We start from the raw sequence: 12,274 nt of genomic DNA, 5'->3' as shown, positions 1-12,274 counted from the left end.
ATGTTGGAAGAGAACTGTTGCCAGATTTACTTTCCTAGTGATATTAAACATTTATTTAACTAATATGTTAGGCTTTATGTGAGAGTGAAGAAGAAAGTAAAGGGAAAGGTATTCAGAGTCAGTAGGTAAGGAGTTAGAATGAAGGAATAAGATGGTTGTCTATATCTTGTATAGATGTTTAAGAGAAAACAGTAGAGAGGTTGAGTGTATAAACCCAAATTTTGAGTAACTTGAAATGGAAGCTGGGGAGGAAAATTAAAAATGATTAATAAAAATGTTGATTTATTACTTTGACATGATAATAGTGTAAGATGTTTTGTTGTTTATATTAATCTCGAATGGTGTTCCTTTATGTTAGTAACTTTTTTTTGTCCTGGTGATGGCTTGAATGTCAATATTAATTATTGCACCTTTTCCCTTTAGTCTGTTCCTAACTTTCCATTAACCTTTCAATTTATCTATTAGTTTGTGTCTTTGTGATCCATAATATAGAAATTTATTATTTTACTTGTTAGTTTAATACAACAAAAAATTTATTATGGAAATATCTGAGTTGGATTTATGTGATTTTAATTCATGATTTATATTTCATGAATTTATAGAATGTCTTCTTCGGATGCATTGAGTAATACTCTTGATAAGAGTACTCCATCGGAGGAACCTATAGGCACTAATATTCAAACTACACAAGAGGCTCCTCAATCTCAACCTCAAGAACCCCCAACGGATACCGCAACTACTAATGAAGGAACGACAAACTCTACAAGTGGTGTTCGAAAGAGGAAGTTGACCTCCGAAGTGTGGAATCACTTTAAGATTGTGAAAATCAAGGGAAAATTAAAGGCTGAATGCAATTATTGCAAATCGAAGCTACTTGGTGACCCAAAACAAGGCACTTCGCACTTGCGTGATCACTTCAAAAGCTGCAAGCTCCGCACCACTAGAGATATAAGACAGTGTATGATGAAGACAACTCCAACAACTAGTGGGGAAACAGTTGTGGTTGGTGCATATACCTTCGACCAAGAAAATGCAAGGAAAGAGTTATCAGTTATGGTTTGTCTTCACGAGTATCCGCTATCCATTGTGGACCACATTCGGTTTCGACGATTTTGCAATGCTTTGCAACCTCTCTTCAAGGTGATTACTCGCAACACTTTAAAGAGTGACATCTTGAAACTCTACAATGATGAGAGATCGAAGACAATGAATGTCTTTGAGCGCAATAAAAGTCGAATTGCAATTACGACTGATATGTGGACAGCAAGTAACCAAAACAAAGGTTATATGGCAATCACGGCTCATTACATTGATGATTCTTGGAAATTGCAAAGCTGTCTTGTGAGGTAATAATATTATCATTATAGGTACTTCCGAATGTTTATATAATTACAAAGCTGTCTTGTTTATATAATTGTGATATGTTCTTGTGTACAATTGCAAAGCTGTCTTGTTTATAATTGTACTAAATTATCATTACAGGTTTATATATGTGCCGACTCCCCACACAGCTGAGGTACTTTCAGAGGTTCTTGTGGATTGTTTGATGGATTGGAATCTTGATAGGAAGGTATCCACTTTGACTGTTGATAATTGCAGTACTAATGACGTTATGATTGATAATATTTTGACTAAAATGTCACATAGAAACTTCATCTTGGGTGGTAAATTATTTCACATGTGATGTTGTGCGCATATATTAAATTTGATTGTCAAGGATGGGTTACAACTTATTTCACATGCTATTGAAAGGGTGAGGGATAGTGTTCATTATTGGACTGCAACACCTAAAAGAGAAGAAAAATTTAAGGAAACATGTGCGCAACTTAAAATACCCTACACAAAAAATCTTTGTCTTGATTGTAAAACTAGGTGGAATTCAACATTTTTGATGCTTGAAGTTGCAATTATGTATAGAGATGTATTTGAAAGATTGTCATTGCGTGAGAGCAATATAAATCTTTGCCTAGTGAGAAGGATTGGGATACGGCGGATGAGATTTTTCAAAGATTGAGGATATTTTTTGATGTGACTGAATTGTTTTCTGGAACAACTTATCCTACATCAAATCTTTATTTTCCTAAGGTTTGTGTGATTAAGTTGGCTTTGATGGAATGGAAACATTGTGGAAATGAGATAATTGAAATGATGGCTACTAGTATGATAACTAAGTTTGAAAAGTATTGGGGTGTGATTAATACAGTTATGGCTATTGGGACTCTTTTGGATCCTAGGTACAAGATGTATTTATTGAATTTCTTTTTTCGTAAAATATATGGTGAGACGGAGGCATGTGTTGTAATTGGTCAAGTGAAAAGGGTAGTGCAAGATTTAGTTTTAGAATATGCAACAAAGGGAAGAGAGAGAGACCAAGCTGCTCAATTAGATATGCCGCCACCACCTTCAATTCCTTTAAGTTCAAAGGGGAGGAAGTTCAGTCATGAAGATTGGCAAGCTGATTTTGCTGCACATGTAAGTGAGGAATCCGCATTTATTGATATAAAAAGTGAGTTAGATTATTATCTTGAAGAGAGACCGGTACCACAAACTGAACATGATTTTGATATCTTAAATTGGTGGAAGTCAAATGGAGCGAAGTTTCCTACTTTGCAAGCTATTGCTAGGAATTTTTTGGCGATTCCTATCTCTACCGTTGCCTCTGAATCTTCATTTAGTACGGGTGGTCGATTTGTTACGCCACATCGTAGTAGGTTGCGTCCGGACACATTAGAGGCTCTAATGTGTAATCAAGATTGGCTTTGGAATGAATTTGGCACCACAACGAACATAGGATTTGAGTGCTACACAATTCATAATATTGAAGGAGATGTTGACGTAAGTAAACTATTAAATTACATATAACACACTATGTTTTTATATTATTGACTTATTGAGTTATTATATGATTTTAACTTTAAATTGTTTTCTTGTTGCTGTAGGATTCAAGTAAGTCGGATTCTACCATTACGGGATGAAAGGAAGATTGAGATGGTGGAATTATGTTTTTATGATGTCATGTCATGAACTTTATTTGGTTGTTTATGAATATGGTTGGTTATTTATGTAATATTTGGTTGTTTATGGATATGTTTGAATTATTATGTTTGTTGTTATTGCTATTTAAGTCTTTAAAGACTATGGATATTATGTTTGTAATGACAATTGAGGATTATCTTTGATTTTCTCTAATTTTTTCCATTTTTCTCAATTTTTATTAATTTTTACAAAAATCCGCGGATATCCGTGGAGACCCAGGTCCCCGGCGGATACGGGGTCCCCGTTACCCGTCATGGGACGGGACGGGGATGGGGACAGATATTGGGGGCGGGGGGCGGGGGGCGGGGACATGAAGACCCGTTGCCATCCCTAGTATTGAACTATTTTACTTTTTGTTTAGCCAAAATAAAAATAAATAAATAAATAAATAAAATAACAAAGAAAAGAGAAAGAGTACGAATACTCTTGTGTACTTTCTAAGTGATGTTTTAAAATATCATTTTTGTCAACACATATTGTTATTATTTATATATATACATTTTAAAAGAAAAAAAAATATATATATAAAATAAAATAATATATATATATAATAAATAAATAAATAAATAAATAAATATACGTTTGTATATACTCCTTTTATTATTATTAGCGGCTCAACAGGCACGCAGCCGTTTTTCTATTATTTTTTAAGAAATTAATTTTTTTTGTTAATATATTATTCATTCTTTAAATTTATTAGATAAATATTTTTGTCATTATTTTAATATTGATGTGATCTTATTTATATCATTTTTTTACCTTAAAATTACTATAAAAAATTTTTAAAATGTTAAATTATAAAAACACACAATAAAGAGGTATATATATTATCAGAAAAAATATAGTTAAAAAAATAATGATAATAATATTATCCTGATTCAAAAAGAGTATATATAAATCAAAATACATGTTAATTATTTACAAAAGATAATTTTACTTAAATGTCATGGATATTTATATTTGTCTTTATTTTTTTTAAGTGGTGGGCCAAAATATGGATTTGGATATGAAGAGGCTTCATTTTTTTTTAAATAGTGAAAAAACAAAAGAAATGAGAATGCTTGTCTTTTTATTTTTTTGAATATCAAACCATAAGAATAATTAATAAACAAAATAGGAGAATATAAAAATTGTGTATCTGAAAAAAATTTCGTAATTCATCATCTTCTTATTAATAATTTCTTGAGTCTTGAAAAGCTGTCACATTTCTTTACTATAAAAATAATTATATAAACGATTTAAGATTATGTAATTAAATTGATTCCTTATTATAGGGACGAATATAATTAATTTAATTAAAGCCTGTAGAATTGAGATATCTCTTGTTCTGCACTACTTTTTTTGAAAAAAGACAAAAAAATAACATTAATCTTAGTTTATGTATGACAAAATGTAAACTAAATGACGATATTACATTTGATTTATTAGGAATTTATATTTAATAACAGTTACCTGGAATAATATTATTTGTCACCAAAATAAACTAGTTGTGCTCTTCTGAGTTTATAGCTAAAAAAAAGTTAAATTTTTAACATAATTAGTATATACGTCTAAATAGACGATATTATTATTATATAATAAAAATTTATTTCATTACTTTTTATTTTTTTGATCCAATATTTCTCTTTTTATCATCTTTCTAAGTTTTTGTTTGCTTTAACTGTATTTCTCCAACCAATAGAATAAATTTTTAATGGACAAACCTGATTTAATATCACGTTTGATTATTAATATTAAAACAAAAATACGTATCATCAATATAATTGTCACGGTCGTTAATATAGTAATACTTAATTTATTGTTTATTGGTCTCATTGATACAATGAATTGATCATCCTTTCATATACTCTATAATTGTTAGAATCCTTCTTTCTATAATTTATTGTATATATGTATCACACTATATCTTAATAGTATTTTGTATATTATTTTAGCATTAAATAATAATACATCCCAACTAAGATATACCTTTACCTTTTATTTGTTTTGAAAATTTTATTTTTATAATAAACGTCCATGTCAATATAAATAGAAAAAAATCAGAAAAGAGTGATAATAAAAATAAAAAATAAATAACAATAATAATATTATAATCTCACTATATTACCAACAATATTTTTACAAACTTCTGCCAACTTTTGTTTATGATTGTATTTAATGGAAATGTCTTATATCTCTTTTAATTTATCAGGTAACCAATGAAATAAAATATTACTATTTACAGTATAAATTAAATTAAAAAATAGGGTAAAAAACCTTAATAAGCCAAGTCAAGAATCATGTAACGTAAATACGCCAAAGCGAAAATCATTTCAGCAATAAGCCAAATCATATTTTTATATAATTCGAACCATGCTGGTTCGAATTCCATTTCTACATAATTCGAACCAGCTTGGTTCGAATTATACACAAACACATGCATACACGTAATTCGAATTACACACAAATACACGCACATACATAATTCGAACCAGCTTGGTTCGAATTACACACAAACACACGCACACACTAATTCGAACCAGCTTGGTTCGAATTACACACAGTAATTCATGGTATAATTCGAATTATGCTGTTAAAAAATTAATAATTTATTTTAAAAAATTTATTAAAAAAATTAATAATTTAAAAATTAAAAAAATATATATTTTTATTTCATACGTTAAAAAAAGCTAACAAAATATTTAATTACGAGACTTCTTTAAAATATTAATGAGCTATCAATTCGAATTCCATACAATACTTTTCTGTCCATTTTTAATAGTTCATGAATATTTTTTAATAAATTTTTTTAAATTATAGTACAAAAAATATTTTATCCTATGCAAAATAATTTAAAAAAATGGCTTAAAAAATGTTAGGAGTACTATAAAAATTTGTAATGTTATAATAACTTAGGTAAATACATGCATGTACTCAACTTTTAAATAAAATACTCTACATAGTCAATAATAATTTAGAAATGAAAGAAAATATTTTATTCCATACAAAATAATTAAAAAATATATTTTATTCTATACAAAATAATTTTAAAAAATGGCTTAAAAGATGTTAGGAGTACTATAAAAGTTTGTAATATTCTAGTGATTTAGGTAAATACATGATAAAAATATTTTTTCTTTAATTTCTAAATTATTAGTGACTATGTGGAGTATTTCTTTAATGTCCTAAGTCATTAGGACATTATAAATTTTTATAGTACTTCTAACATCTTTTAAGCCATTTTTTAAATTATTTTGTATAGAATAAAATATTTTTTTTGGTATAATTTAAATAAATTTATTAAAAAATATTCATGATAATTTTTTAATAAAATTATTTAAATTATATGGTGAGATATTACATGATTCGAATTACGCATAGGGAAGTTTAAATTACTCTGGTTCAAATGATATGGTGAGCAATTCGAATTCTATACAATACTCTTATGCCATTCTTGATAGCTCATGAATATTTTTTAATAAATTTATTTAAATTATACCACAAAAAAATATTTTATTCTATACAAAATAATTTAAAAAATGGCTTAAAAGATGTTAAAAGTACTATAAAAATTTGTAATGTCCTAATGACTTAGGACATTAAAGAAATACTCCACATAGTCACTAATAATTTAGAAATTAAAGAAAAAATATTTTTATCATGTATTTACCTAAATCACTAGAATATTATAAACTTTTATAGTACTCATAACATCTTTTAAGCCATTTTTAAAAATTATTTTGTATAGAATAAAATATATTTTTTAATTATTTTGTATGGAATAAAATATTTTCTTTCATTTCAAATTATTATTGACTATGTAGAGTATTTTATTTAAAATTTGAGTACATGCATGTATTTACCTAAGTTATTATAACATTACAAATTTTTATAGTACTCCTAACATTTTTTAAGCCATTTTTTTTAAATTGTTTTGCATAGGATAAAATATTTTTTGTACTATAATTTAAAAAAATTTATTAAAAAAATTTATTAAAAAATATTCATGAACTATTAAAAATGGATAGAAAAGTATTGTATGAAATTCGAATTGATAGCTCATTAATATTTTAAAGAAGTCTCGTAATTAAATATTTTGTTAGCTTTTTTTAACGTATGAAATAAAAATATATATTTTTTTAATTTTTAAATTATTAATTTTTTTAATAAATTTTTTAAAATAAATTATTAATTTTTTAACAGTATAATTCGAATTATACCATGAATTACTGTGTGTAATTCGAACCAAGCTGGTTCGAATTAGTGTGTGCGTGTGTTTGTGTAATTCGAACCAAGCTGGTTCGAATTATGTGTGTGCGTGTGTGTCTAATTCGAACCAAGCTGGTTCGAATTACGTGTATGCATGTGTTTGTGTATAATTCGAACCAAGCTGGTTCGAATTATGTAGAAATGGAATTCGAACCAGCATGGTTCTAATTATATAAAAATATGATTTGGCTTATTGCTGAAACCATTTTCGCTTTAGCGTATTTACGTTACATGATTCTTGACTTGGCTTATTAAGGTTTTACCTGTAATATTATAGTAAGAGAAAATAATTATTATGACAAAAATTAAAATTGTCAATCATACAATAGCACTATTTCAATTCAACCTTGTAAAAAAAAAAAAGAAAATTTGAATCTAAATTTATTAGCTTTTAAATAAAATAAAATATTATTAACACTATAAATTAAATAAAAAAATACCAATACTTTTAAAATTAAAAAATTAGATTTTTAAAAATAAATAAATGAATAATTTATAAAACAGCTACTATTGTACGAAAACTGATTGCACATAGTTTATAGAGCATAACTCACTTCAAAATTTTAGTATCCAAATTTAAGTTTTAAACTTTTAATATTATCTTTCATGATAGAACTTCTTCCGTTACGTTGCATAAAGAAATTACGTACTAATCTTCTCTATCTTATTTTCATCTCTACTTCAGTAACGGTTATAAACAAATCACGTGTAATTTCTTCAATTCTTTACTCTATTAATTTACCTTTTAATTTGTTTCACTTTTTTTTTTAATTTTTCTTACTTCTATTTTTAATTTAGGATGCACTTTTCTGTATGGAACAATTATTATTATAATAAAAAAATAGTTATCGTGAAAAAAATAAAAAAATAATAAATAATAAATAATAAAAAAATAGTTATTATGATAGAAATTAAAGTTGTCAATCATGTAATGGGACTATTTTAATTTGAAAGAATAAAAGAAAATCTGAATCTAAATTTATTAGATATTAAATAAAATAAAATTACATAAAATGTTATTATTTATCGTATAAATTAAATAAAAAATTATCAATATTTTTAAATAAATATTTTATACAACAGCTGCCAAGTAGAACTCACTGAATAGAAAAAAAAATTGAACATTAAACTCCCATATTTTTTTTGTATATTATTATTCTGTTATAGTATAAATAATAATTTTAGAATTATCTAAATATTTTAATATATATTATTTAATATTGTCAGAGTTAAAAAAATTAAGAGATAAAATTAATATTTCTTTTAAGAATTATTATTTTTAAAATTATAAATACACAATAAAAAATTAGAGTACATTAAAATAGTACCATAATAAAAAATAATTCAAAAGATAAAATTAACAAACTAATGGAATATATATACACAACTAACCAATGTTATCATCATTTAGTATATTATTTGGACCAATTTTAATTCTTGAATATCTAAAAATAGATTTTTAACATATAAATAATATTTTTTAAATTACGTAAATCTTTTAATATAAATAATTTAATATTATCTGAAAAAAATTAAAAAATAAGATTAATATTTTTTTAAGAATAATTTTTATCAAAATTATAAATACATAATAAAAATTTAGAGTACATTAAAATAGGACCATAATAAAAAATTTAAATATTAAATTAATAGTGTAAATTTTTTAAGTGAATAATTAACAATCATAATACACTGTATTATAGATATATGTAACATAGTATATTAGAAATAATTAAAAGTTTATTAAGTATGAATTAAAACTTTTAAAAAATGATAATTTATACCCACTAATATTATTACTGTTCTATCTATTACTTGAATTTGGACCAATTTTACTATTATTATAAGTATCTGAATAATGTTTAAAAGCAAATCTATTATTGGCATGAGATTAATGTATTTTTAAAATCTATTAATGTATTCAATAATATTAATAAGAAATGAGATGAGAAGAGAAAAATGGGTAAGAGGTGAAAGATAATAGGTGAAAATTACGTCAAGGTGGCCAAATTGAGTAATGAGAGTTTTTGATATGAATAACTGACATTAAGTGGAGAAGTTAATAAGAAAGGGTAATAATGGGAAGAAATTTTGGACACCAAACCCATATATTGTCATTATATATTGTTATAGATATTACTTGGATTTGGACCAATTTTACTATTATTATTAGTATCTGAATAATGTTTAAAAGCAAATCTATTATTGGCATGAGATTAATGTATTTTTGAAATCTATTAATGTATTCAATAATATTAATAAGAAATGAGATGAGAAGAGAAAAATGGGTAAGAGGTGAAAGATAATAGGTGAAAGTTACGTCAAGGTGGCCAAATTGAGTAATGAGAGTTTTTAAGATGAATAACTAACATTAAGTGGAGAAGTTAATAAGAAAGAGTAATACTGGGAAGAAATTTTGGACACCAAACCCATATATTGTCATTATATATTGTTATAGATGTTATAGATAAAAAGCAAAATTCTTTTCACTTTCAATCACGGTACGACTTCAAGTGAAAAATTTTAGGGGAATTATGTTAGACAAAATATAATTTTTATAAGAAAATTATAAAAAGAAATAATTAGTTATATGGTGATGTCTCCATATATAATATTTATATCTATTTTAAATTAAATTAGATCATTTGACAATTTGTTATCTATTTGATTTTTGAAATTCACAAGAGGTGTGAAAATGGTTACGGGCCAATCTAAATTTCCCGCAACAGGTGTATAAATAGTAACTGTCAGCTGACATTAGGTTAGTCTATAAATAAAGCTACCAAAACGTTTTTAATTCCTTGGGAGTAAAATTGGGAATCTTAAATAATTCTTATGAACTCCGTAATTTACTTTTTCCCAATTTTTATTAATAAAATTTCTCTACTTTTATGTCTTTTTCTCTTTTAGGTTCATATTTTTTCTTTCATTTTTTTTTAATTTTCTATTTCACCAGCACCTTGCCTTTATATATTTATTTATTATTTTATTCTTTTTAATTTTATTTGACGTTACAATTGTAATATTGAGATAGCTACATATCTTCTTTAAAACATAAACAAAATTTGAGTAAAACACACGGCACAAAATATTAATCCATAAAACAAATTCATCAACATTACTATTTTGGGTGATTCGAATTTATCAACATAGAGATAAATAGTCAGAGTTAAAATAGCCTTGTAATAAATTCTTTGATTTAAAAATCGATTAGAAAATATTATTCTTATTCATTTTACAGAAAACGCAGCAACTGCTAGAAAAGCCCAGACATGCACATGTTGGAAATCATTTAGCCTTCCCTGACCAATAAGGTCAACGGTGATTCCCATATGGCCATATTGATGAATTAGGGTATGATCTTCATTTCTCTAAGCTTAGCAACCCAAAATTTGACACTCTTAAAGGAGTCCGCGAATCCAAAAAACCCATATTCCCTGCTCTTATTAATGCTAGACACATGCTGAAAATTAAAATGCAGCACAGGTTTCATTGAATTAAACTGCGCAATTTCCTCTAACTTGGTCTTCTGAAGCTCATGCTTCTCAACAATCTCATCCCAAACCTTCCCTTTGTCACGCATAAAATCCACCACATCAAACTCTTCATCACTCTCATCAAACGGTTTGAACTCAACATCATAAACTTCACTATAAAATTTCCACATGCTCTTCCACGTGAACAAATCTCCGTTCATGCAGTTAAACGCTTCGTTCTTGGCCTTCTCGGTAACCGCAGCCCACACGTGCTGCTGCGCCAGCACACGTGCATCCGTCATGTCACAGAAATGCTCCCACGTGTACCGGTTCCCCGGGTACCGAAACGGCACTCCCAGGTGCCGGCATACCGCGGCGTAAGCACCCACCATAACAAGCGCGTTGTGGCCGCTTCTTGAAGACGCGCCAATTATAATGGACGAGCGGTGCACTGAGTAGGTAAGTGATGGCGCGTGGGATGCAAGGAGGTCCTCCAGCGCGTAGTAGAAATTCGGGTAAGGGAGTCGGGGCATGTCCTCGTGAAAAGGTGGTTCGTGGCCAACGAGTTGGTTGGACCGGGTGGGGTCTTGGATTGGGCCCATGTAGTGTTTAGTCCCGGTTTGGAGGGTGACGTGGCTTAGCCGGGAAGAAGGTGAGGATTTGAGGGTGGTGAGGACGTTGTGGAGCATTGTTGTGTTGACGGCGACGTTGGCTTCTTCGTCGCCGGGGAACTGAACGGTGACCCAGAAGAGGTGGGTGACCTCGTGAGCTATGGGGGAGAGGTTGGAGTGCGTGCTGGCGGAGTCAACGGCGTCGAATGCGATGAAGTGGTCAACGGTGGAAGGAGGGAACCAAGTGGGCTGGGATCGGGCGGCGCCATAAACCTTCCATGGGCCTCCAAGGCAATCGGGGTGCTTTAGGGCCTGGGCTAGGCTGAGACCAGCCATGCCTGTGACTCCAACGACAAGTGCTACGACGGAGGGTTGGTGGTTCTGCTTCTCCATGAGATTTGACAACTGATCAAGCTAAGTAAATACCTAAGTGGAGAAAAGCGAAGCGAAGAGATAAGGAGCAGAGAGTGTAGCCTTATAATCCTTTTATTATTATTATTATTATTATTTTGGGGATGTGTGTGAGAGGCTGAGAGCCGGAGGGAACTGGGGATATAAAAAAATAGCTGCATTTGTTATGAAGTGAACGTCGTTTTTCTTTTTTAGTTGTTGCCACAGCATACCTTTGTAAATTTTTTTGAGCCCCTTATGTCTTAAACCTTTTACGATATCATAATTTTACGAAGGAGTGTGTGATCTGTGATGTGATTAGGATCAGGACATAAAAAGTAGAAATTTTTGGTATACAAGTATAATCACCCGTGCCATGTACGTGAGAAGATTGAAATTATAATTTTAAATTATTCTTTTAAAATTAATTTAAATTATAATAATTTGATTAATAAAAAAGTAACATATTATGCATTGTTTGTTCTTTTTTTAATTCAGTGTTAATTGGATTAA

At 28.4% G+C, this 12,274-nt stretch overlaps 2 protein-coding genes across 2 annotated transcripts; one reads left to right on the top strand and one right to left on the bottom strand.

Annotated features, from left to right (window-relative positions):
• The first annotated feature begins 603 nt into the window (after nucleotides 1–603).
• Nucleotides 604–2,975, top strand: LOC148578767 (zinc finger BED domain-containing protein RICESLEEPER 3-like). Its single transcript, XM_088503191.1, has 2 exons — nucleotides 604–1,140; nucleotides 2,940–2,975. Exons 1-2 carry the CDS (start codon nucleotides 604–606, stop codon nucleotides 2,973–2,975), a joined length of 573 nt encoding a protein of 190 aa, XP_088359317.1.
• A 7,484-nt stretch (nucleotides 2,976–10,459) lies between these two features.
• Nucleotides 10,460–11,969, bottom strand: LOC107620105 ((S)-8-oxocitronellyl enol synthase CYC2). The gene has a single exon (XM_016322322.3). The coding sequence runs from the start codon at nucleotides 11,762–11,764 to the stop codon at nucleotides 10,634–10,636; it is 1,131 nt and encodes a 376-aa protein (XP_016177808.1). The 5' UTR covers nucleotides 11,765–11,969; the 3' UTR covers nucleotides 10,460–10,633.
• Nucleotides 11,970–12,274: the final 305 nt, after the last annotated feature.

This window comes from Arachis ipaensis, chromosome B1, assembly GCF_059453495.1.
Source record: "Arachis ipaensis isolate K30076 ecotype BB chromosome B1, ASM5945349v1, whole genome shotgun sequence".
NCBI classification, from domain to species: domain Eukaryota; kingdom Viridiplantae; phylum Streptophyta; class Magnoliopsida; order Fabales; family Fabaceae; genus Arachis; species Arachis ipaensis.
Note: the sequence above shows the minus strand (reverse complement) of the source record. Positions and strands in the feature narration are given on the sequence as shown.